Here is a 27,749-nt window from a genome sequence, read left to right on the forward strand (position 1 = left end):
GAGGACTCTGAAATCTTCTTATTGGAGAATGAGGAACCCACAACCTACAAGCAAGCTTTGGTGAGCCCCAACTCAGATAAATGGCTTGAAGCCATGAAATCCGAAATGGAATCAATGTCTGAAAATAAAGTGTGGACCCTAGTTGACTTGCCTAATGGGGTAAAACCCATTGGTTGCAAATGGGTCTACAAGATTAAAACAGACAAGGATGGAAATGCCTACATCCATAAAGCAAGACTAGTTGCAAAAGGGTTCAGACAGATTCATGGTATTGACTATGATGAAACTTTTTCCCCAGTAGCAATGCTTAAGTCCATTCGGATTCTTCTAGCGATTGCCGCATTCTTCGATTATGAGATATGGCAGATGGATGTCAAAACCGCCTTCTTGAATGGGTTCTTGAAGGAGGAAGTGTATATGACACAACCTGAGGGTTTTGAAGATCCAGAAAATCCTAGTAAGGTATGCAAGCTTGAGAAATCCATTTATGGATTGAAGCAGGCATCCAGGAGTTGGAATCTTCGTTTTGATGAAGCGATCAAAAGGTTTGATTTTGTCAAAAGTGAAGAGGAACCTTGTGTATACAAGAAGTTTAGTGGGAGCAGCATAGTTTTCTTAGTCTTGTATGTAGATGACATACTTCTCATGGGAAATGACATACCAATGCTTGAGTCAGTCAAGGAATGGTTGAAGAGTTGTTTTTCCATGAAAGACTTAGGTGAAGCTGAGTATATTTTGGGAATCAAAATCCATAGAGACAGGTCTCGAAGGATGATTGGACTAAGTCAAGAGACTTATATTGATAAGGTTCTTGACAGGTTCGAGATGACAAACTCCAAGAGAGGTTTTCTCCCCATGTCCCATGGCATTACGCTCAGTAAATCTCAATGCCCGGTTATGCCAGATGAGATGAGACGTATGGCTATCATTCCTTATGCTTCTGCAATAGGATCGATAATGTATGCCATGATTTGTACAAGGCCGGATGTTGCATATGCTCTAAGCATGTGCAGCAGGTTTCAGGCAAATCCAGGTGAAGCACACTGGACAGCTGCCAAGAACATCCTTAAGTACTTGAGAAGGACGAAAGGAATGTTTCTAGTGTATGGTGGCGAAGATGAGTTGGTTGTCAAAGGTTATACGGATGCGAGTTTCCAAACAGACAGGGATGACTTCAGATCTCAATCTGGATACATTTTCTGTCTGAATGGAGGAGCAGTGAGCTGGAAGAGTTCGAAACAAAGCACTGTCGCAGACTCTACAACAGAATCAGAGTATTTGGCTGCTGTTGAAGCAGCTAAGGAAGCTGTTTGGATAAAGAAGTTCCTGACTGAGCTGGATATTGTACCAAGTTCTCAAAAGGGTATCGAGATATATTGTGACAATAATGGAGCTATTGCTCAATCTAAGGAAGCTAGGTCACACTTCAAATCCAAACATGTAGAGAGGAAGTTTCACCTCATTCGAGAGATCGTTGACAGAGGAGATGTCAAGATGAGCAAAATTCACACGGATGAGAACATCTCTGATCCGCTTACTAAACCCCTTCCAATGCACAAGCATGAGAAGCATACTAGTGCAACTGGATTGAAGCGAATGGTGTAATTAGAAGTTGTTTTTGTTTTGAGAAAACAAATTACATATGTAATACATTTATTTGCAGAATTATGTTTAATTTGAAATTATTTTCTTTTCTTATTTAATTGTGGTTTCAAAATTAAATGAAATGTCCAAAATAATTATGGATTGATGGGCTCATCAGGTTATCTATTCGATAGAGACCTGGTGTATGAAACCCCACAGGTGAACAAATCCACATATTATTTAAGTTCCTAGTTCGAAATCATTAAAGTGGACATAAATGATTTCAATGAATGGACTAGCATGTAAGATTGATTGGATAGCTCGGTTTCATGGGCTATAGGAGCTTAGTGATGTGGCTCGGTCAATCACATGGATATGCATGAATGATGCAGGATCGAACTATAGACCAAACTTTGAAGTTCAAGTATAGAACTTCCGGATATATTAGTGGATTCCTTTGACATGAGTGGAACATTGATTTCATTCAATGGATGATATAACTGTGGTACATTCAAACGTCTACCCGTAACTGGAGATTATAAAGGGTGTTTCCTGGTTATTTCAGAAATTGAGTGGGAGCTTTGGTTGCCACAAGATTGGATAGAGTCCACCTATTGAATTAGGAATGTGTCATGTTTTGGCCTCTTGAAGAGGGAGAATTCAGAAAATGCATGGCCGTGCTCAAATGTGTTACATAGTAACCATTTGTTTTGTAATTCTAACTCAGGTTTCAAGAAACGATTTGTAGATTAATATGGATTAGCATAAGATGCAATCATATTATCAAATCGACACAAAATGACTTAAGGAATTTGAATATTGCGCACTTGTCTCAGACAAGTGGGAGATTGAAGGAATTGTGTCTTCGATAAGTGCAATTACTAGATATATCAAGGATCACTGTTATGGAGATAATAAGTTCATTCTATTGGGGCGTCATCCTCTGTTGCTAGACTATGAGAGATGATCTTTGGGCTAGTCAAATAGCCCAAAGCCCTTTAGAATGGATCCTATGTTGGTCACACACAAGGGTATTGGGTTAAGCAAGTTAGAGGCCCATTTATGGGCCTCATGAGCAATCAATTAGTCATAAGCATGAGTGGGCTAAGTATAGTTTGAGTAGGATTAGGAAGTGGGCTTGGATTTGGACTTGGGCTATTATTTAGAGATATGATCTATAAATAATAGCCTTGCCTAGGGTTGAAGGAACAAGTCACAATTTGACATTACAGTGAATTGTGAAACAAGCAACCACCATCCAAAAAGACCCTCTTCCTCCCTCTCTCACACGCCACCTCTCTCCTCACCTCACACCCACGGCCGCCACCCCTAGTGGCCCTCGTGGTGTTGCGCGGTGTCTCTTGCCTAGTTGATCGTTCTTCCATCTCCATAGAAGGTCGAAAGAAGTGTTCTCTCGCGACTAACTAGCATTAGTGGAGGCCTTAATCCGTGCCCGTGGACTGAATAGAGGAATCGCATTTGAGGTTCTTTATCTCCCATTGTTCTTGCTCGATCATCGTGGAATCACGCTTCAAAGGTATAATTCTTACTTCTTTATGTGTTATGCATGAGATCCTTGTTTTGGTGCTATATGAATATGATTCATGTTAATTCCGCATTTAGTACCTATAATCTCCTACACCTTTCATAACATACCGCCCGTTAAAACATAATTATTTTACGTGGATTGTAACGAGTTAATTGAAATTATCATAATTAAGAAAGTATATTTATATATCGTTTAACGAGGATAGTATGATATGACTGATAATTTTGAGCATTAGCGTAAAAATTATACAATATATGTGACTATTATTTTCGAATGGTTGATTTTAGAGGTTCATGATAAGTTAGGCCCTGTTCTCATCAGATTATTTTCAGTTCAGTTCAGCTCTAATAAATTTAGTTTAGTTCAGTTCAGCTCCTAATTCTTACATGAAAGTAAGGTCATCCTTTTCAAGGAGATTATGGTGTAGCTCATGATTATTCATTTATCTTTAGTTTCTTTTAGCTTAGTGATTCATGGGAGCTCCATGATTACAAAAATATTCCTCAATGCACACGTAGAATGGTGGACTATCAATTCACTACTAATTTTGTCTTTTGTAACTTTATTTTGCTACTTATATATGACATGTGTAATGTGTTTTTTTCCTTATTTTCTTCCAACTGTCCACATTTTTTTGAGTGCTAACTTTTCATTTGCTAATTACACTTGGTTATCTTTTCCTTTTTAATGCATTTTAAATAATTAAATAAATTTGACAAAAGAGTTAAAAAACAACAAGTTCAAATGATCTCTATATTTCAGAATAACAACAATATTTGATTATATATTTACTGTCTTTGATGCATAACTTTGAGCTTTTGACCATTAATAAGTTTTGGTTACATAGTAAAAAATGTACTTAAAAAATTAATATTTAGAAAATATTTAAATAATTTTTTTTGAGTAATATTTTCTTAAATTAAGTTTTGGTTAAAAAATATTAATATGGAAGTTTATAAGTTTATTTTGATTACAGGTAAATATACCCGTTAATTTAGGACAAGAAGATTTACTATTTTTGACATTACATGTCGTTGACGTAAGACTCAAATTTTGTTGTGATACTATTGTAATGAAAAAAAGTGCCTAATACGGAGGAATCTTGTATTTAATTTTATTTTTTCAAACGTTTGTTATAATTAACTTGCCTGAAGTAGAAGTGGAAAATTGAGATAGGCTAGTAAAATTTAATGATAATGCAACTTTACACTTGTTGAGATTAGAAGTCATGACTTTACAAACAATTCGATCTACCAACTTCAATTTTATCATATGATGTCACGTTTATGTGATCATTTGGCATGGAGAAATTAATAATTTTAACCTTGTACAATTGTTGTTTGGTTACACTTTTCACTAACAAGATAATGTGAAGTAATTTAGCTAACTTGGTAAGAAAAGAAATTGGGAAAAGAACAGTTTAATTTGTCACCGTGAAATCCAATCAAAATTACTATTCTATCGGATTAGATTATTTAAATTTTGTCAGTTATTTTTAAATTAATACGTAGTATTTAATTATTGTATCATGTTATAATTAAAAAAAAATGTAATCCTCTGTATGATATTAAACTTGATGTACTTCATTTTACATGTGAATCCATTATGCAGACCATTAAAATAAATTGTTAAGTCCTTCAAATCAGTTTTATACTTCGTATATATTAGCAATAAAATTATACTGTATATATTAGTCATCTAACCAGGCCTCCACAATACAATTATGTGTTAATCATCTGATCTCCACCATCTTCTTTAGCTACGAACAATTCAATTCAACTTATAACAAATATGACTTTGTTTTTCCTTCTATGATCGAATTACTTGTCTTGGTGAATATCATCATAAACCAGCTAGCTAGATCAAAGCCTCAAAGTAATACCTAGCTACCTTAAAACTTTTTATTGATCTAAAGTTTATTCATCATCTAGCAAGCTAGAATAATAATGGTTAACTTTAGTTTGAAGGTGGCAGTGGCACAGTAAATTGGATAATGGTAGTTGCTTAATTGTGTTGGCACACTTGTATGAAAGCACACTATTTTGACTTATCCACCTATTCCTTATGTCAAATAGCAAGCCGAAACATCAAAAAGGGTTTTAAAGGTCACTATATCTTCAAACTTAATCCAAAGTGACTCTTGAGCACATAATCTTGTAACTCTAGTTAATTCATAATCCTGATTATCTTGAGTATATTTTATGCCTTTAATCATATAGGGCACTAATTACTTTCAAAAGAAACAATTTTTGTGATTTTAATTAGGGTTTAGTATTACTTCTTTACTATAGTATTATATATGAATCTATATATAGCAAAGTATGTACTCTATGCATGGATGCCTTGTCATTCCAACTAGCTAACGACAACTTTGGTATATATGTAGGTTATACTACATAGTAAGAAACACTTTAACAGTACATACATGTGTGTTAGTAGCTACTAGCTAACAATAATATATGCTACATGGCCGGTATATCTGTAATTTAAGGAAGAAAGTCGATCTCATCCCAATGTCTATAGAAATGCTAGTTCATTACAACAACAATGTACAACAACAATAACATATGGCAAATTGGCAACAATAAAGCCTAATTTGTTATCCGCATTTATTACTTTATAAAAGATGATGATAAATGATAAATTGTCCGTACGCTAAGTTTTTAATTCTCTAATTGAACAAATTGATTGTTGTATATTCTAACTCAAGAGTACAATAATTTATTAGATAAATTTAATTTGCTAGTCATTTTCCATTTAATGTTAGGTGTAATCTAGTTTAGTTATTTATTAATGTAGGTCAAGCAACAAGAATATTATGGAGATGCTAAAAATTTCACTTCTTTTTAGGTTAACGAAAAGGTATATCAGCCAATAGTGATTGAGTTGCCAAGCTTGAATTGCATGGTGTAGAGCTGGGATTGGTACATCTTGTTATCTTTAAGCTAAGGTCAGAATCTGAGTCCCCAATTAGAATATACGAGGAGCTAGCTTATGATATTTCTGTCAGATTTAGATGATAAATAGACCCATTATCTTTAAGATTCAGATGATAAAAGACCCATTAATTTAATTGAGAAACTTAAATGAACCTGATCTGATAAGATTATATAAACTAGCAAGCTATAAGACTAACGCTAGAATAGCTTAAGACACCTATATGCCTAATTATATTGATGTTTGGTTGAATACAAATGTTTTTTACTCCCGAGTCCCAACATATATACAACATTCATGTTCAAATAAATATGTTGAATTAATAAGTTTAGACAAATTATATAAGTTTCAAGTTTAGACAAAATACTTAAGTTAAGTCTATATGAATTTAGATAAATCAAAATCGGCAATGAAGAGACTATACACCTTAAATATCTTAGTTAAGGGATATCATTAAGATGTTTTGTTATTCAAATTTTAATGAACCAAATTTAGAAAAAGTAAAGGTATTGTATTATTATAAGACCGACTAAAAATATATAAGTGACTTGTATAGTTGTATCTTATAATTTTGAATGAGAGTATCACTAATGGGAGATTATAGGAGTAGAGATCTTGTGGTAATATACTGTAACACGGATATATACTCCGTATTACAAATCTTTGAGCAACAAATAAAATTGATGTAGATGAGATTCGATTATAAATTGAAAACTGCAACCTAGCTAGCTAGCTAGCTCAAATCCCAATACTATTTATACTTCATGACAAACATAGGTAGTTGTCTTTCAATTCATACAAACTTTCTATCAATCACTTCTTGTATAATTTGGCTTGTACCTCCACAACAACCGCCATGTTTCCAATGTGAATTTTCTTTCATATTTAACTTTCGCACCGAATAGAATATGATCTAAAAAAGAATATAAATATAAGAAAGTAGCAATTACACCAATCATCCTTAATAAACTGTCTAGTCATATGTAGAAACATCTCTCTCTTTAAACTCACAATCAATAACCTTTGTCCTTTCTTATCTAACCAAAACAAAAAAAGTCCTAAAATTAAAAGGAAACATCTCCACTTCCATCTAATCTCTTAGCTTCAACCACAATCATCAATTATATATAATATATTATCCAACTCTTATATTATATATATGTGTATGTCAAACAACTTAACCTAATAATCTAATTAATTTAATCTCCTCTTAGTTAAGATATTATCATACTAAGCTATATTATCAATATGGTACAAAACATACAAAATATGGTGGAGAATAATGAGAATATGTTAGATATGAAGCAGCTTCCTCCAGGGTTTAGGTTTGATCCTACTGATGAGGAGCTTGTACTTCATTTCTTGTACTCCAAGCTTAAGCTTTCGTCGTCTTCGTGTAATTATCCTTCTAACAATTGTAATAATCCTCATCGTCTTATTCCTGAGTTAGAGGATTTCTTTCATCACTATCATCCTTGTCAACTTCATGGTACGTAATTACTTACTTATCTTTGATAAGTTACTTGTTTAATTTGTTATATTTATTCTAAATTAAGTTGCTCTTTATCTTCGTTTATCTAAAATGTTCTTCATTACTCCAAAAATTTGATCTGATTTTTTCTTATAGTATAATTACATGTATCTACTACAAGTATGTATAAGGGTAATTATATGATTGATTGCTGCATCTACTCTATAATTTAATTAATGTCATTTTTTTTGTTGATTAGTTTACTATGATTTGGTAAAGTTAATTTTTCTTTAGTGGTAAACTTTTTTATTATTTTAATTTATAAAGAGAGGAACAGTGCCAAAGTCCAAATATCATTCTTTGCTTTTATTTTGCTTTGTTTAACCTCCTCAATGTGATTTTGATCACATACTTGCATAATCTAATAATTAACCAAATTAAATTACTAGTAGTACTACTCCACTTGATATTCACCTTAAAATTTTATAATTCACTAATTTAATCATAAAAATTTTATTATTTTTTTCCCCACTAAATAATGATATACTTAAGTAAAATATGAGTATATATTTTCTAAATTGAACATAGAAATAAAATGATTTAAGCCTTATGATTTAGACTATTTCTAAATTTGCATGTATGTATGATGATATGAAGGTGAGGCGTTTGAGAGCTGTGGACAATGGTACTTCTACACTAAAAAGACAGAGAACCGGGTATCCGAAAACGGGTATTGGGAAGAACTATTGGGCATGGATCAACCCATTTATGCTGAAAATAATTGTAACAAGTTAGTAGGGTTGAAGAAATGGTTGGTATTCAACAAGGGCATGTATGCATCATCAGGAGTCAAAAATGGATGGTTCATGCAAGAATATCATGCATGTTGCAATAATAATCTCTCTAAAAGAAGAAAATCAAAACAGCCAGCAGATGTAAGTACCCTTACATACTTATAGTAATAGCTAGAGTCTAAAGACCAACATTACAATATTTAACAATTACTTGGAATTGAATATTCTATGTGACATAATTAACGTGAAATTAACTTTAAACATATATAGATACTCCGATAGTCCGATTCTCCTAAATTCCTGTTCTTTTTTTTGATGGGTGAGAAGGAATATTATCGTTATTTTGTGAATTGCAGATATATGTGGTGCACCCATTATATAAACATTTTAACATGATGTTGCGATTGCTTAAATATGTGTGAAGTATATTGATAAATCTATATATCTTTTGCGGTGGTAGTTGCATTTTAAAATCATGTTACATATATACATTGTTACAATGTTACATTGAATTAATATATATGGGTAGTCCATGCATGTATATATATGCTATATATGTATATGTATATGCATATTATATTAATTAAAACTCAAAATTCTTGAACTTTCCTAATTATACAAAGCATAATTAAGCTAGATTGATCAAGAAGTAGACACTCATGCAATTAATTTGATGGTTAAGCATGCAATAAGTAAAAAAATTCCAATTTTTTTGGACTTCAATTATTTATAATGCTGCCCTTAATTTTTTTTATTTAATCTCTAGCTATTATATATTTTGATTCATATGATTAGGATGTGATGAACAAATGGGTTCTATGTCGGGTGCAACAAGTATGTGATGAATCTCAATGGATGAACACCTTTAATGAAGACAAATCTAACAACGAGGTGGAGCTTTCTTCTTCGGACGAAGCAGTGTATTTAGCTATGGAGGAGAATGATCAGGATGAAGTAACTTACCCATACTAAAAACATTATACGAATTACGTAGTATTATATATACCACCACCAAGCTTGCACAAAAAAGGAAAAACATAGCAATATAGGAAAGAAAAAAAAAAAAAGAGACAAAAGTATAATTAATTTAACATAAGCAGTTTTTTTTCTTTTCTTTGTAAATATTAGCTCAAGTGAAGTTTCATTTTTCTTATTTATAAAGCTAATTATATAGAGTTAATTAGCTATTATGTTGTATCTTGTATGTGTTATTTTCATTAATGAAGTTTCTTGTACATCGAACCTGAGTCTTTAATCCTCCATATTGGTTTTTGATTGAATAAATAATTTCAAGAAAACAATTACGCGATGTACTTATGTGCAGGAAGAGATGAGATTAGATTAAGCTTTGAACCATCAAATTATAGTACTCCGTATCATTTATGTAGAGGAAGAGATTAGATTAACTAAAGTGTTAGCGTAGTGTTTAGGCAAATCTCAACAAGGACATATGAGAATCTGCTAGGTTTGAGGGGTAATAACAATCATACTACCAAAGGCATACTAATTAATTATAAATGAATAACAAAGCAATAGATAAGCAATGAACAAGCAATAAGTAAACAGAATGAATTCGATTATAAAAAGAGAATAAGTTTAGAGATACAATACTGAGTAAGGACAAGCCTCATTCTTCAGTAGGGATGAAGCTCCGTAGGTGAATGTAGAGTAATTCTCTTATATTTTGAGTATATGTGCGTACATGAATGCTGAAAATGTCTAATTACACTTATTTATACCTAGGGATCTCTAGGGTTTACAAATAACTTCAGAATATATTCAAAATGAGGAAGATCTTCTTGATTTATCTTCTTCCTTGTTCTGTAGGTGTATCTTTGGCAAGTATCTCCTTGATTGATATCCTTGACGCTGCTTTCCTTGTTTGTTCCAATCAAGCCGTTTGCTTATTTTTGCTGAATCGTTGATCTTGGACTGATGCCCTAAACGTAATGGGTCGTATTATAATACGGGTCCAACAATTGCCCCTAATTTTTATTTCCAAGTATTGGAAGTGAAAATTACCTAAAGAAAATGCCTAGAAAATATTTTGAATTTCAGAAATTGTTCCAACGGTTAGCAAAATAGAAAGTGGTGGCGGTTTTAAGGCAACTTCTTCGATAACTGTGAAAGGCGGTTTATTTCCGTCTTTGGTATTTATTGGGTGTGCAGGCTCTTGTCTAATCACTTCAATTGCTTTGCCCCAATTTCAATTTCATCAGGTATTTTCTCTCTCCTCTCTGTTTGCTCTGTTTTTCACTTTGTGTTTTTCTCTTGTTTTTGCGATGGATGATCATGTGAGAGTGATGTTTGCTGGGGTGGATGAGGGTGTGAAAAGGCCAAACTTGGTGGCGCAGAACGTCTTTCCTGCCAAAGATGTCTATCCTTCCACCATTACGAAGGAGGAGGTTCAAAACATCGCTGCTATTGCGCGATTTCCTGATGGGGTTGTGGTGAAAGTTCCATCTTCTAGGGAAAGGGCTGACTGGACTGCTCCTGGTTGGGTGTGTTTCTTTGAGTATCCCTTTGTAATTGGGCATACTTTCCCTTTTTCTGCTCTTGTTCGCCAATTTCTTTCTAGAGTTAGGGTTTCACCTTGTCAATTACTGCCCCAAACTTGGAGGGTGTTGAGAATTCTGGATTTGCTGAGTGCAAAATTGGGTATAGAACTTGATGTGAGGGATTTGTGTTACCCTTATACTATTAGGACCAGTGGTAAGGGTCGAGTTGGTCTTCGCCTGAAGGATGGTGTTGGTCCTTTGGTGACTGACTTGGAGAAGGCGTTTGACAAGAAGTGGTATCACAAGTTCTTCTTTGTGAGGATTGACTCGTTGGGTGATGATTGTGATTTTTTGATTGACACTGTTGAGGCTGAAGGTATTTTGTTTTCTTATTCTTTTATGTTCTTCTCTCCTTCTTTGTTGATTTGGGCTTATTTGCTTGTTGGTTGCAGTGAGTAAACTGAAGCAGCGCTCTCAGTCTCTATCCTTGATAGACAAGTTGTATGAGTTGAGTGCAGACGAGAGATCTTTCATCAAGTTGACTCAGCTTGAAGCAGTTATTCAAATTAAGTCTTTGGACGAATCTGATTCTGAACAGAAAGTTGCCCCAACTATGTCTCAAGGTTTGTTTTCTTTCTTTCTTGTTCGTTTTGATGTTTTTCTATACTAGTAATTTTGTGGATGTGTGGTTGATGCCAATTTGTTTCACTTTTGATTGACTTAATTTGTGGGTTTTAATTTGTTTTAAATCAGTTGTATCCTTGCTGAATGTACTTGCATACAATTGTTAATCTATTTGATTCAATTAGCATCCTTGCTGTATACACTTGTTGCGTTCCTTGTTGTGCTACTTTTGAATTCCTCTATGTTCCTTGTAGATACATCGAGGTCACTAAGGTCTCATGATCTTCTTAGTTCATCTTCCATCTTGGGTCGTCTCAAGTCTCGCTCGTCCCCCCAGACTTCTGAAACTGTTCCTATCAAGATGGTTGCTCCCAAGGGTGCCCCTCCTCCACCTCCGCCTCGTGCTAGTCTCAAGAGGAAGTTGGAGATGCCTATTGATGTTGACGCTACTGAGTTTTCTTTTGATTCTCTGGCTCCGCATGTGGATACCCTGCTGTTTCCTTCTTTCAAGGATCGTCAATCCTCGATGACCTTTGCTGACCTTTCACAAGAGGCGGTCGTACAGTCTTTCCAGGTATAGTATACTCCAAAATTTTTTTTTTAATAAAATCAACATTATTGAATTATGCTTCTTACACTTCATCTTTGTTTTGCAGAGCCTTCAATCCTGCCTTGGTGTTTTAGGCAAGGTGTCAGTTTCACTCGGGTGTATGAGGCTATGAAGAAGGAACGTGATGCTCTGTCTGACAAGTACAAGGCTGCTACTGAGGCTCTGAAGGCTGAACGGACTAAGCATAGGGACTGCATTACTGAGCGGGATGGGCTGAAGGGTACCCTGAAGGAAGCTGCTAACGAAGCCATTGATTCTGCTACGTATTACTACGGGAAGGCACGTCTTGAGATGATGGAGGAGTTTCAGCAAGGAAAGCATGAGGCCTGGGATTATGATGGTGATAAGGCTTCCTTCGAGAAGGTGTTTCCTGAAGGGACTGCTGCTCCTGGCTCACTGCTGTTAAGCTTTGCTGATGAGGAAGTGAACTCTCCTCATAATGAAGAAGTCAAGGATGCTCCAGAAGTAATGAAGCCTGTTGCTGAAGAAGTGGTCCCTGCTGACAACATGGGAGAGAATTAGTTTAGCTGGTGCTGCGTCACCTTTTAAAAAAAATGTAAAGCTTTTGAATGATGTTTATGTTTACTGCCTTAGTGCAGTTGGATAGTTTGTCTTTTGTGCTACACTTCTGTAGCTGGATAATTTGTTTAATTTTGTTGCAATACGACTAAGTATTTCTGTCCTTCTTGCTGTGTTGATTTTGTTTCTGTATAGTGTGTTGTGATTGTATTGTAGTTGTATTACGATTGTATTACAGTTGTATTACAGTTGTATTACAGTTGTACTGCTACTTACATGTGTTTGCATGCCTTGTAAGGATAGTAGGTCTGTTCTGTTCAAGAATGACTGATCATCGTTCTGCGGTGAAGGGACTTGTTTCATTGTTGCGATGTCAGTAATGCTCCTTGCAAAACAGAAGAAGGTGAGGGGTGGCCGTGGGTTTCCCCAACGGCCCTCCGATGCCAAAGTCAGTACTCGTAATGATCATAAATCAAATTGACAAAGAATAGGGAGAAATGAGTACCTTTCGTGCTGATTTTGGCTGTTGGAGATTTTTTGTGTTTTTCTGTTTTCTTCTTTTTTGTATTTTCTTTTTGTAAATTAAAAGGCAAAATTGAAATAATAACTACGTACCTTTCTTCAGAAATGATATAGTTTTAAATGTGATGCGTTCCAGCTTCGCTGCACGTCTTTTCCTTCTGCATTCCTGAGTCTGTATGCTCCATTACCTAATACCTTAGTGATTTCATAGGGTCCTTCCCAGTTGGGTGCTAGCTTTCCTGCATTGACTTCCCTGGTGTTTTCGTATACCTTCCTGAGAACCCAATCTCCTAGCTTGAAGACTTTGATTGTAACATTCTTGGTGAAGGATCTTGCTACTTCCTGCTGATATGCTGCCATTCTCATTTGTGCGTCTTCCCTGAGTTCCTCCACTGTGTCTAGGTTGTGAATTAGTTCTGCTTGGTTCCTTTCTTCTGTCATTAACCCGTACCTTGCTGTAGGTACTTCTACCTCTGTTGGGATTACTGCTTCACATCCGTATACCAATGAGAAAGGGGTATGACCTATAGCACCTTTAGGAGTTGTTCTGTCTGCCCATAGTATGTTGGGTAGCTCATCTGCCCATTTTCCTTTGGCTCCTTCCAGCCTTTTCTTCATGTTGCCTATAAGAACTTTGTTGCTTGATTCTGCCTGCCCGTTTGCCTGTGGGTACCTTGGTGTAGATGTGATAAGGGAGATGTTCCATTCCTTACAGAACTTGGCGGTTTTGTTCCTGATGAACTGGGACTCATTGTCTGTAATGATCTCTGCTGGTACCCCGAACCTGCTTAGAATGTTCCTCTTTATAAATGAGATGACGTGCTTATCCTTGACTTCCTTGTATGCTTCTGCTTCAATCCATTTGGAGAAGTAGTCTGTCATTGCTAAGAAGTACACTCTCTGTCCTGATGACGGGGGCAGCTTTACTATATCCATTCCCCACTTCATGAATGGCCAAGGTGTCAACGTTGGGTGTAATTCTTCTGATGGCTTGTGTGTCAAGGGTGCATGTTTTTGACATGCTAGGCATTTCTTGGCGAACTCTGTTGCGTCCTTCCTCATGCTGGGCCAGTAGTATCCCATTCTAAGTGCTCTATTGGCTAGATTCCTTCCTCCGGAATGATTTCCGCATTCTCCGCTGTGTAGGGATTGTAAGACTTGTTGAGCTTCTTTTCTTTCCAGACATCGTAAGAAAGGTCCTGCTGCAGATTTCTTGAAGAGTACGTTGCTGATCAGACAATACTTGGAGGCTTTCTAAGCGAATGCTTGAGCTGTTACTTTCCCTGTTAGTTTCGTGTTGCCCAAGAGGTACTCCTTCAAAGGCGTTGTCCAACTATTGCCTTCTCCTTCTGTAGGGCTTGCTTGAATCTCGTAGACGCTCATGGTTGACTCTTTCTCTATGGCTGGTGAAAGTACGTGTACTAGTGGGATAGCTCCAAATTCCTCTGGATTGATGTTTGATCCTAAGTTTGCCAGTGCGTCTGCTTCGGTGTTCAAGTTTCTGGGTACTTGTTCTATCTTGAATTCCTTGAACTCTTTGATGAGCTTCTTTGTGACTTCTAGGTAAGCTATCATCCTTGTGTCTTTTGCTGCATATTGCCCGTTGACTTGGTTTACCATGAGTAAAGAATCAGAAATTACTTCCAGGTGTTGTATCTTCATGTCTTTTGCAACGGTCAGTCCTGTGATTAGTGCTTCGTATTCAGCTTCATTATTGGTGGCCTTGAAGTTACACCTTATTGCCTGTGCTATCTTGTCTCCCTGAGGTGATGTCAGTACCATTCCTAAGCCTACTCCGCGTATGTTTGTTGCGCCATCTGTATGGAGTGTCCATTTCTGCGCAGCTTTTGGTTCTTGTAGTGCCAATACTTCCTTCTGCGCTTCTTCTTCAAGGGTAGGGCTGAAGTCTGCCACGAAGTCTGCCAAGGCTTGTGACTTGACTGTCGTCCTGGGCTCGTACTGTATATCGTACATGCTCAGATGTAGGGCCCATTTCTCCATCCTTCCTGACATTTCTGGCTTTCTCATGATAGCTCTGATGGGATAGTTGGTTCGTAATTGTATGGAATGGCTCTCGAAGTATGGACGCAACTTTACTGAAGTAGTGAACAAAGCTAAAATGATTTTCTCTAGTGATGCATACCTTGTTTCCGCACTGAGCAGGGTCTTGCTTACATAGTAAATTGGAAGTTGTTCCTTTTCTTCCTCTCTTGTGAGAACTGCACTGACCGTCCCATCAGATACTGCAAGGTATAGCTGGAGTGGCTCTCCTTCTTTGGGCTTGGAGAGAATCAACGGGTTGGCTAGGTATTCTTTCAGCTTCTGGAATGCTTCATCGTGCTCTTGTTCCCAGTTGAACTCCTTGTTCTTTTTCAGTACCTCGTAGAAAGCTCTGTTCTTTTCTGAAGACTTTGAGATGAACCTATTCAGTGCCGCGATTTTTCCTGTTAAGCTTTGTACATCCTTCTTGGATTTTGGTCGCTCTAGATCTAGGATGGCTTTGACTTGTTCTGGACTGGCTTCTATTCCTCTTTGTGTAACCATGTATCCCAGGAATTTTCATGATTGTACTCCAAATGTGCACTTTGTGGGATTTAGCTTCATGCCGTATTGTTTCAGGATGGCAAATGCTTCTCTAAGGTCTCTGACGTGGTCTTCTGCCTTCTTGGATTTAACTACCATATCGTCTATGTAAACTTCCATTGTGTTTCCAATCTGTTCTTCAAACATCTTGTTTACCAACCTTTGGTACGTTGCTCCTGCATTCTTCAATCCAAAAGGCATCACCTTGTAGCAGTATATTCCTTGACTGGTAATGAAGGTTTTCTCTTGATCATCCTTGTGCATGAGGATCTGGTTGTAGCCACTGTAGGCGTCCATAAAAGATAGCAACTCGTGTCCTGCTGTGGCGTCTACCATGGCGTCGATATGAGGTAAAGGGAATGGGTCTTTTGGACAAGCTTTGTTGATGTCTGTAAAGTCTATGCAGATTCGCCATTTTCCGTTTTTCTTCCTGACTACCACCACGTTGGCGAGCCATTCTGGTACTTTACTTCTCTAATCTTCCCAGTTTTCAGTAGGTTCTGAATTTCTTCATTGATGATCTTGTTCCTTTCTGGCGCAAATTTCCTTCTTTTTTGCTTTACTGGTGTATGCATTGGATCTACGTTTAGCTTGTGGGTGATAACTTCTGGGGAAATGCCTTTCATGTCTTCATGGGTCCAAGCGAACACATCTTTCTCTTCTTCTAGGAAATCGTAAATTTGTTGTCTGAGTTCTGCTTTCAGCTCTGATCCTATTCTGACTTTCTGATCTGGATGTATGGGGTTCAGCTGGACTTCTGTAGCTTCTTGCTCCTCTGACATGCTCAATTTCTCTTGGCCCAGCTGACCCTCTGATTGCTATGCTGAACTCTTTTCTGCAGATGTTGCCTTCAGTGCTATCTTGTAACATTCTTTAGCTTCCCTAGGATCTCCTCTGATTTCTTGAATTCCCCACCTAGTAGGAAACTTGATGACTTGATGGTATGTAGAAGGGATGGCTTTCATCTCATGTATCCAGGGTCTTCCCAAAATCATGTTGTATGAAGACAGAGTGTTGATTACTAGGAACTTGACTTGTAGGTTGATCCCTTTTGCGTACGTTGCCAATGTAATCTCCCCACTTGTCTTTTTGGTTTCCCCGCTGAATCCTACTAGCATTGTTGATTTGTTGACGATATTTTTCTCATCTATATTCATATGCCTCAGGGTGTCTAGCATGATGATATTTGCAGAGCTTCCATTGTCAACTAGGATTCGCTTGATCATGCAATTTCCAACCGAGAGTGAGATCACTAGACCGTCGTGATGACCTTCAACTGCATCGCTCTCTTCAAACATGATAGGGATGTCTATCTTGGATTTTTCCCTCTTATCTGGTTGTTCTTTGTTGCTTTCTTTTGCAAGTCGCTTCGTTGCTGAATATGTTAGACCGCATACTTCTGACCCTCCAGATATGAAACAGATGGTTTTGACAATTGGAGGTGGAGGTGGAGGTGGAGGACCTCCTTGCTTGGACTCTCTATCCTTCCCTGAAGCCTTAGATCTATCTGACAAGAGTTCTTTGAGGTAGCCCTTCTTTAGCAAGTATGCAACTTCCTTTCTGAGCGCGACACATTCATCAGTAGTGTGACCGATATCTGAATGGAAATCACACCATCTGGATGGATCTTTCTTCTCCCCAGGCCTATCACTCCTTCTGGGCCATTGAACAGTATCTCCCATCTTGTTTAAGGTCCTTATTACTCCTGCAGGGTTGACATTGAAGCAATACTCATGCAACTTGGGTGGAAGTTCAGGATCTTCCCTCCAATCAGATAACTCTCCTTCGACAGCATTGACTGATCCCTCATCAAAGCGTGAACGCTGATACGGCTTGAATCGATGATCTCTCCTGGGGAAGTTGTTATTCCTTCTTAACGGACGATCTTCATCCTTTCTGAGCTCTGGAGTCTTTCTTGCATATGCATCTTCCTCAAATCTGACCTGGGCCATTGCTTTAGCTTGTACATCTTCAAAGGTCGTACAGGGGTACTTGGTTAATTCCTTGTAGAGTTCGCTGTGATCTAGCAACCCTCTTCTGAACGCTTCAATGGTTGTAGGAGCATCACACTTGTGTATTCCAATCTTTTCCCTGTTGAACCTGTTGAGATAATCCCTCAAGGATTCACCATGTCTCTGCACAACACGGTATAAATCCGATGACTGCTTCTCTATTTTCCTGCTGCTGGCGAACTGGACCTTGAATAGGTTTACCATTCCTGCAAAAGATCGAATTGTCCCATTATCTAAATTAATGAACCAAGTTAAAGCTGGACCTGATAATGTGGCTCCAAAGCCTTTGCACATGATAGCCTCTCTGATGTCTCTAGGGATTGAGCTTGTCATCATCTTCTGCTTGTAGAGGGACACGTGCTCATCAGGGTCTGTTGTTCCATCATACATGGCCATGTTGGGTGTGCTGAACCTCTTTGGCACTTCTACCATGGCGATCTCTTCTGAAAAAGGAGACTCTATATAGCCATCCGACGCCTCTTCCTTCATGGGCTTTGGCATTTCATGGATCTTGGCGATCTTGGCTTCGATTGCTTTGAGGTACTCTTTGACTACCTTCTCTATCTTTCCTTCCTCAGATCCTTCTTGGCTATTCTGCTTAGGGGTTCCTGCATTCAAAGAGTCTAGATCTAGGGTTGTCTCCCTAGTGTTAGATCCTTTTTCCCCGTTATGGGTATGAAAAGTACCTGACATATCAAGCTGCATGGCTATACTTTCAGTGTTCTTTCTGATATTGACGGTTTTAGAAGCGACTGATTGTATTTGGCTACGGAGGGCTTCATTTTGTTTGGTGAGACTGGTAAGTTTGGCTTCGGTTTGAACCTTTTGGGCCAACAGTGTTTCAATCTGGCTCTTTTGTTGGTCTAAGGTTTGACAGAATGCGTTCATTCCCTCATTGATTTCGGCCATGGTAAAGGGTACTTGGTGCCTAGACATGGTGTTTGTATTGGTTTTTTGGCGAATTGGTAGGTTAATTGATTATCAGCCCCACAGTGGGCGCCAAATTGTTTAGGCAAATCTCAACAAGGACATATGAGAATCTGCTAGGTTTGAGGGGTAATAACAATCATACTACCAAAGGCATACTAATTAATTATAAATGAATAACAAAGCAATAGATAAGCAATGAACAAGGAATAAGTAAACAGAATGAATTCGATTATAAAAAGAGAATAAGTTTAGAGATACAATACTGAGTAAGGACAAGCCTCCTTCTTCAGTAGGGATGAAGCTCCGTAGGTGAATGTAAAGTAATTCTCTTATATTTTGAGTATATGTGCGTACATGAATGCTGAAAATGTCTAATTACACTTATTTATACCTAGGGATCTCTAGGGTTTACAAATAACTTCAGAATATATTCAAAATGAGGAAGATCTTCTTGATTTATCTTCTTCCCTGTTCTGTAGGTGTATCTTTGGCAAGTATCTCCTTGATTGATATCCTTGACGCTGCTTTCCTTGTTTGTTCTAATCAAGCCGTTTGCTTATTTTTGCTGAATCGTTGATCTTGGACTGATGCCCTAAACGTAATGGGTCGTATTATAATACAGGCCCAACACGTAGTTTAAATTGATTTCAATAAATCAACTAAAATTTCATTACTTAGTTTAAATAAATTTCAACAAAGCAACTATAATTTAAACAAATCAACTAGTAGCATAGGTTTTATTTTAAGTTGTATGTTTGGGTACTCAAATGGCTCACCACTGTTAGGCCTCTAACTTATTGAGTAAGGCTCCGTTCACTTCACCTTATTTTTAGTGAAGTGAAATTATTTTTACTGAAACAAAATTATATTTGTTGAACTTAAATTATTTTTACCGAACTTAAATTAATTTTACAGTGCTGAACTGAAATTATTTTTACTGATTTTCTATTATTCCCTCCTTTTTTTTTTTATTTGCATCACTTGTGTTTACACGGAGTTTTAGGAGAATGAATTAGGTATAATATAATAATGTGAGTGGATGAATAATTTATTATGGTAAAAGTAATATGGGGACCATGAAAGTGAAATCATGTGAGAGAGAGTAGTGGGGACCATGGGAGAGAGAAATGATAAATTATTTAAGTGGGGTTTAAGGTAAGAGAGAGAAATAATAAAATATAGTATAAAGTCACTATATATAGAAGTGATGCAAATAAAAAAAAAATAAAAAAAAAAACATGCATAAAAGGAAAGTGATGCAAATATAAAAAAAACGGAGGAAGAATAATTCTTCATTATGAAAACTGAATTTTACTGAACTGAAATTATTTTTACTGAAATGAAATTAATTTTACTGAACTGAACTTATTTTTACTTAATATTATTTTTTTAAGGTGAAGTGAACAGGGCCTAAGTCTATAAAAACGTCCATATTCACTTATAGGAATTGGACCGATAAAAGAGAAAAAACTACAACAATAATACAAGTGTAAAGGTGCCTCTATCATGTTTGTCGATTAATAATGGCCATCAAAGGCATCTAGATATGCATATATTACATGCATTTAGGTGCATGTGATGCAGCTTTAATCAAACATAATCCAACTAAGTCAATCCCGAATTTCCGATCATAAATTGTAAATTAAATTTGCAGAAGGTGATTGTTTCTGTTAAGATATTTATATTGACATTTGTTGACTAGGACAAAGTTAGTTAGAGAGTTTGTTACACAATTTCCAGCTGTAATATTCTTGTATATATTGCTCTCTCCTCTCATTAATGAAACTAACTTACTTCTCACAATTAATTTCTCTTTTCTTCTCTCTACTTTCTCTCTCTATTTTCTCTGGAATTTTTCCCCAAATCTCAGTTTGTTCATGGTATCAGAGCACTTTGGTGTTCGATTCTTCGATTTTCGCTGATAATTTTCTCTTGATTTCTGCATAATTGCAGTAATTCTTTCTTCGATTCTTGATTTCTATACAAATTCTTCTTCTCCTTCCTCGATTTCTTTTTCATTTTCTTGAAATTCAAGATTATTTTTCGTCTTCTTCAAGCTATTCATCAATGGCGGGGAGTGAAGCTCAGCAGAATACTGTGAATTTTGCTGATCCTTACTATCTCTCTAATGGCGATTATCCAGGTATGTAGTTTGGTAATCACATACTTACTGGTTCTAATTACATCAATTGGAGCCGCGCCGTACTGTGCATATGGCGTTAATTGCTCGAAATAAATTGCAATTTGTTGATGGAACTCTTCCTTCTCCTGGTGTTAATTCTCCTGATTACCAGAAATGGTTAAGGAATGACTATATGGTCATGTCTTGGCTTTTGAATTCAATTGATAAGAATTTAACTGAGAGTTTTATGTTTGTGAATTCTTCTACTGAACCGTGGAAAGAAATTTCTGAGAGATTTGGACAATCTAATGCTCCTCAATTATTTGAGTTGCATCAGAGTTTAGGTTCTATGAACTAGAATAATGATAGTATTGCTGAGTACTATGGCAGATTGAAGAGTGTTTATGATCAATTACGGATTCTTGAAGGTTATCCGGATTGTAGTTGTGGTGCTATGAAGTTGTGTAGTTGTGGTATACTCAAGAAACTTCTTGAAATGGATCAGAGGAAGAAGTTGATTCAATTGCTTGCTGGTCTGAATAGAAGTTATGATCAGGTGAAAAAGAATCTGTTGAGTTTAGATCCATTGCCTAATATCAACAAAGCTTATCACACTCTACAACAGATTGAGCAACAGAATAAGTTGACTCAGATTAGCACAAATTATGTTGAAATTGGTGCGTTTAATTTGCATCTGGTAATGTTGTGGTTCCTCCTAAGGTTTTTCCTAAACCTAATTTTCAGTACAAGAAAGATTTTAAGAGACAGAAGTCTGAGATTGTGTGTGATCACTGCAAGAAACGTGGTCATTCAGTTGATCAATGTTTTAAGATCTATGGAGTTCCTGATTGGTTCAATGCTCTCAAGGCTAAAGGTCTTGCTCGTGTTGCTGGTAATGTTACTTCTGGTAGTGGTATTCTTGGTAAGGTTCCTATGGAGAATGGTGAAAGGAGTGGTTCTGGTGAAGTTTCTGGAATAAGAGCTGATCCTACTGTCATGACAAATATTTACAATGAGTTTTGCAGGATGATGCAGCAGCAACGCAGTTCTTCTGACAATCCTTTGTCTTCAGCTGTCAACTTTGCAGGTATAGCTATTGCCTCTAATGTTGATAGTTTGGACAAATTTTTTCATAAGAATGCTTGGATAATAAATACTAGTGCTAGTGATCATATGGCTGGAAATTTGGATTTGTTTGCTTCACTTATAAAATTACTAAATCCAATTATAGTATGATTGCCTGATGGAACTATTACATCTGTTTTATATGCTGGTTCTGTCAATTTGACACCTACCTTGGTCTTAAACAATGTTCTACAGCAGCAGAATACAGGAGTATGAGTTATACAACAAATGAGTTGATTTGGTTAGATGGTTTGCTAGATGATTTAGGAGTTCATGTTCCTACTCCTATTCCTTTGTATTGTGACAATATTTCTACTCAACATCAGGTAGAAAATCCTGTTTTTCACGAGTTGTCAAAGCACTTGAGAAGCAAACATCAGAAGCTGGATGTTGATTTTGTGAGGGAACAAGTTCAAGCTGGTTTCCTCAAAAATTTTCATGTAAAGTCAGCAATGCAACTTGCTGATATTATGACCAAACCATTGGGAGCAGATCAACACAGATTTTTGTGTTGCAAGATTGGTTTGGTTCAGCAGTATCCTTGTCAAGATTGGCCCTGCATCAAGAAGGCAGTTCAATCTTGAGGGGGGATGTTAAGATATTTATATTGACATTTGCTGACTAGGACACAATTTCCAGCTGTAATATTCTTGTATACATTGCTCTCTCCTCTCATTAATGAAACTAACTTACTTCTCACAATTGATTTCTCTTTTCTTCTCTCTACTTTCTCTCTCTATTTTCACTGGAATTTTTCCCCAAATCTCAGTTTGTTCAGTGTCTACACTAATACGTAAGCAAATTCAAATTTGGTAAATAGAAAATCATTATTCATTATATTCATGATGAATTATATGTAATCGTATGGAATAAATCATTTCTATGTCTATATATTATCAATGTCCAAAAAAAGATGGGCACCCATCATATTATAAAGGAAATTTTGTTTTTTACCACCTCACAAAAACACGAAAATCTGTTTTACCACCTCCCAAAAAAAAAGTATTACTTTACCACCTCATAAAAATCACGAATATAGGTTTTACCACCACTTAACGGTTTCCATCCAAAAATTCCGTTAAGTGTGGCCCACGGTAACACGTGTCAGCATTTTATTTGTTAAAAAAAAAAGAGAAATTAAAAAAAAAAAAAAAAACCTAAAACTACTCCAGCCACCACCACAGCGCCACCCCCGCGCCACCGCTGCCTTCCCCCCAACTCACCACGGCACTCCCCGAAACCACCACCCACGTCGCACCACCAGCCCCAACCCACCTAAACCCTCCCCCTCCCTTTCCCGCAACCGTAACACCCCCAAAAACCACCAAACCCAAAACCCTCCTTCCCTAATACGGTCACGATTTTGGCCACAAATGGCCGAAATTGGCCGGCTTTAAGGCTGAGTGGCCTTAACCGGCCGATTTCGGCCATTTGTGGCCGGAATCGTGGCTGTTTTGGGGGGATTCGTGGTCATTGAGGGTTGTGAGTTGGTGGTTTTTGGGTCGATTGCGGTTGTGGGAGAGGGAAGGGGGCGTTCAGGTGGGTTGGGAGAGGGAGGGGGAAGAGCCGCGCCGCCGGTGGTAGGTTCGGGGGGGGGCAGTCGTGGGTTGGGTGGTGGCGTGGTGGTGGCTGGGTAGTTTTAGGGTTTTTTATTTTTTTTATTTTTTTTATTTTTTTTTTCTTTTTTTGGCCAATAATAACATGACACGTGGCTTTATGGGCCCACTTAACGGATTCGTAAACGGAACCAGTTAAGTGGTGGTAAAACCTATATTCGTGATTTTTATGAGGTGGTAAAGTAATACTTTTTTTTTGGGAGGTGGTAAAACAGATTTTCGTGTTTTTGTGAGGTGGTAAAAAACAAAATTTCCTATTATAAATGTAGATCTTAAAAATGATACTCTCTTACTTTATTTTTTATTATTATTTTTTTTTTATGTTGTTTTTTTCCTCCCTTAAATTATTAAAGATTTTGGTGACTTGTGAATGGATTATGTTAATCGAGCTCTTTCGATTTGATTTTGAAGACGATGATAATTTTTCTACAAAATTATAGCAAAGATATTTTTTACAGAATATATAATCGATTATATCATGGACGGAGTCACGGAGTAACATAATTCAAAACAATCTTCATGATCTGGTGGTTTAACGTATGAAATCATTTGATCTTGGTCAACCCATTTAAATTAAATACAAATATAATCCAATCTCTATAATCGTGCTCAATTTAATGAATCTTTTTATAAGATCATCCAAATTCCAAATCCAACCCATAAATTTGGCATATTAAAATATACTTCAACGACAAATAAACGTTTTTATCAAGTTAATTTGATGTGTACACTCTGTACCGTACAATTTTCGCGTTTAATTAGATTTAATGACCTGATTGGGTCAGGCTTGTCCCAGCCCGAAATTTTAAAATATGAATTCGGATCGGATAATCCTTAAAATAAGGAACTATTAAGAGCTGAATCCTTAACAAGTTTTTGTACGACTTAAAATTTGACCCGACGGACTCAACTCAACTTAATCCAAAAAGGTCCGATCTAACTCGATCCAATTTACGTGTCTAGTGACGTGATTCATAGCCCGAATCTTAGCCCGAAATATTTCACCTTTCAACCCGACCCATAATCACCTCTATATAAACGTTAAATAGACTGCCAAAGTGGCAAAAGTTAGTTGGTTTAAAAGGATATGAACAAACACGCAAATATAAGTGTCAATCTTTCCTACTCATCATCTCCAAATTGTCTTCATACTACTTAATAATCCTTAAATTTCTTAATTATCGTCTTTTACAATTTTCTTCCACAATTTTTTCCCCTTTTAGATATTATCAATGGCATCATCATTAACAAGATCAAGAGCTCTAATTAACAAATTAAGATCAAATTTGGGTTCAATTAGTATGCTTAATTACCCCAACTCATCAAAAACTCTTCTTGTTAATCCAAATTTTATTTCTCATCGTTTTGAATCTACAATAGCCCAGAAACAAATTAATTTTACTTCTGATGATGATGATAATCAGGTTAGCTCTTTTAGTTGCTTTATTTCATGCATGCATTACTCTGTTTTGAGTTTAAATTGTTGTAACTTTGTTAATTTAATATATTTTTTAATTATATGGTTGATTATGTGACATAGTATTTTCCTATTTATATATACTTGTATAATTCAATGATGGGTATAGAAAAAAAAAATATAAAATAAATTACCTATTTGTTGGGGCTTTTGCTAAGAAATGTACAAGTAAATAATTGTATGTCGTATCCCCGTACCTGTGTCTAAAATTTGGACAGAGGCCATAAGTCTTGAAATTGTATGTCTAAAATTTGGACAGAGGCCATGAGTCTTGAAATTGTATGTCCGACACTTGGATATGTACCCATATGCCTATACTAAAGTCCCAGGAACAAAGATACGTGAGTAATTTAATCTTACACGTCGTGGTGGTAAACAAAGGTTCCGACCTTTAACCCCCTTAGGATTAGGAAAAAAATCATGTAATTGTAAAATTGACTAGGCATGAAGGCATAGTCTAAAGCAATGTCTTAAGTAATGCTGCTAATTAATGTTGTGTTATTGAGTTGTATACTCGTATTTGATAAAATATGACAATAATAGCGCAATTTTTCAAGTATAACCGTCTTTTTCCATCCTTGAAGTTGATCATTTGAGGAATAGCTCTAACTTGAGTAGTGTTATAATGACAGGACTTAGATTTTCCTGGTGGTAAGGTTGGAATTACCTCTCAAATGAGGTTCATATCGGAAACTAATGGTTGTAGGGTCGAATGCTATAGGGTCCTTGGTGATGATGGCGAGCTTTTGAAAAAGCCACCTGTGCAGGTAAGATCGAGTGTTTGAAAACTTGTCGCGGTCTTGGAGTTTGCAGGAAGTTTGATACTCAGTCTTACTGGATTAATTGATTATATCAGGTCGGCGAGGAACTTGCTGTCAAGATGTATGAAAATATGGTTACCTTACAAGTGATGGATAACATATTCTATGAAGCACAAAGGCAGGGAAGAATCTCATTCTATCTCACTACTATGGGAGAAGAAGCCATCAATATCTCCTCAGCAGCTGCTCTCAGTGCAGATGATGTTATATTCCCTCAGGTAGCCAACTGAATATAACTGATGATTCTGAAAATTACTCGAGTTCAACGTGTATGTGCTAGAAAGTTTAGTCTTAATTTACCTGGATTCAAATTTTGCAGTATAGGGAGCCAGGTCTTCTACTATGGCGAGGTTTCACCCTGCAAGAATTTGCTAATCAATGTTTCGGTAACAAAGCTGATAATGGAAAGGGCAGGCAGATGCCTATACATTATGGTTCAAACAAGCTCAATTACGTTACAGTATCCTCAACTGTCGCGTAAGATTTGTAGTCTTTGACAGGCTTTTACTCTTTCATACTGTCTGATATACATCAGCCTTTGTATATATTTGTATCTCAGCTTGCAAATCCCTTCTGTTTTTTGTTTCATTTTCAGTACGCAACTACTCCATGCAGTCGGTGCTGCTTATTCTTTGAAAATGGACAACAAAAATGCATGTACAATTACTTATTTTGGAGATGGTGGCACCAGCACAGTAAGTATAATTATAAGTTTATACTAACCTCTGGACTTTGCTGGCCTGAAAAAAGCTTCTGTTCGTCTGTCAATGGTTATGATTTTGCTACTTATGGTTCTTAAGAATAAAAAGCCTTGACTTTGTGTAATGGCCTAACTCATTTCAGGGAGATTTCCATGCTGCTTTGAACTTTGCAGCAGTTCTAGAGGCTCCGGTCATATTTTTCTGCCGCAACAATGGTTGGGCAATTAGCACCCCAATTTCTGACCAGCTAAGAGGTGTGTATCGACTATGATACTGCTTTCCACTACTTACATTTTCAGCACCTAATTTCTTTTTACCTTTTACAGGTGACGGAGTGGTTGTCCGAGGGCAGGCTTATGGAATAGAAAGCATCCGAGTTGATGGCAACGATGCTCTTGCTATTTACAATGCAGTGCACGAAGCCCGAAGAATTGCCATTAGTGAAAAAAGACCTATCTTGATTGAGGTGAGTAAAGGTTATTGCTGATCTTTGTACTGTGTTTTAGGAAAAGTTGAGCTAATAAATAATTAAATCTGTTATTGTAGGCATTAACATATAGAGCAGGGCATCACTCTACTTCTGATGATTCTACAAAGTACCGTCCACTTGAGGAAATTGAACGGTGGAGAAAAACTCGAGACCCAGTACCTAGATTTAGAAAATGGATTGATGGCAATGGGTGGTGGAACGATCATAGAGATTTAGAGTTGAGAAGCAGTGTCCGAAAACAGGTAATAACTGCTACATTATGAAAGTGTTCTGTAAGTCCATAGCTAAGCTTTTAAATCAGTGTAGTCAAGTTTTAATAAACTTAATAATTATGATTACAAGTTACAACTGTGATTCAGCTGTCTAACTGCTGTATTATGTTACAGCTCTTGCAAGCAATTCAAGTTGCAGAGAACCTTGATAAACCACCAGTAGCTGATCTTTTTACTGATGTCTATGATGTTCTCCCACCAAATCTCCAGGAGCAAGAAAGATCGTTAAGGAAGACCATTACAGAACACGGGAAAGATTATCCAACAAATATTCCTGTATAGTTGATTTACTTGATTTATTTTAGCACATCAAAATATGTGCTAATAATGTGCAAATGTTCATAAAATTTATCAGGAATAATGGTTATGTATTTAATGTTTATTTTGGTATAGAGATTAATGTACATCTAAAGCCGATATTTACTTTTGGTGGCTATCTGAGTAAGAGCAGACAAAAAAACAAAAAAAAAAAAACACCTTAGCCTAGATCAG

General features: G+C 36.6%; 2 protein-coding genes across 2 annotated transcripts; both read left to right on the forward strand.

The window, feature by feature from the left end:
* Positions 1–7,339: 7,339 nt before the first annotated feature.
* On the forward strand, positions 7,340–9,307 carry LOC145563277 (NAC domain-containing protein 104-like). Its single transcript, XM_081623720.1, has 3 exons — positions 7,340–7,559; positions 8,199–8,470; positions 9,131–9,307. The coding sequence occupies exons 1-3, from the start codon at positions 7,340–7,342 to the stop codon at positions 9,305–9,307; spliced, it is 669 nt and encodes a 222-aa protein (XP_081479846.1).
* A 15,297-nt stretch (positions 9,308–24,604) lies between these two features.
* Positions 24,605–27,649, forward strand: LOC145562030 (2-oxoisovalerate dehydrogenase subunit alpha 1, mitochondrial-like). Its single transcript, XM_081622185.1, has 9 exons — positions 24,605–24,920; positions 25,606–25,740; positions 25,830–26,012; positions 26,114–26,271; positions 26,390–26,489; positions 26,638–26,749; positions 26,822–26,961; positions 27,042–27,227; positions 27,372–27,649. The coding sequence occupies exons 1-9, from the start codon at positions 24,729–24,731 to the stop codon at positions 27,537–27,539; spliced, it is 1,374 nt and encodes a 457-aa protein (XP_081478311.1). The 5' UTR covers positions 24,605–24,728; the 3' UTR covers positions 27,540–27,649.
* Positions 27,650–27,749: the final 100 nt, after the last annotated feature.

This window comes from Chenopodium album, chromosome 10 (genome assembly GCF_948465745.1).
Source record: "Chenopodium album chromosome 10, dcCheAlbu1.1, whole genome shotgun sequence".
In the NCBI taxonomy this organism is placed as follows: domain Eukaryota; kingdom Viridiplantae; phylum Streptophyta; class Magnoliopsida; order Caryophyllales; family Amaranthaceae; genus Chenopodium; species Chenopodium album.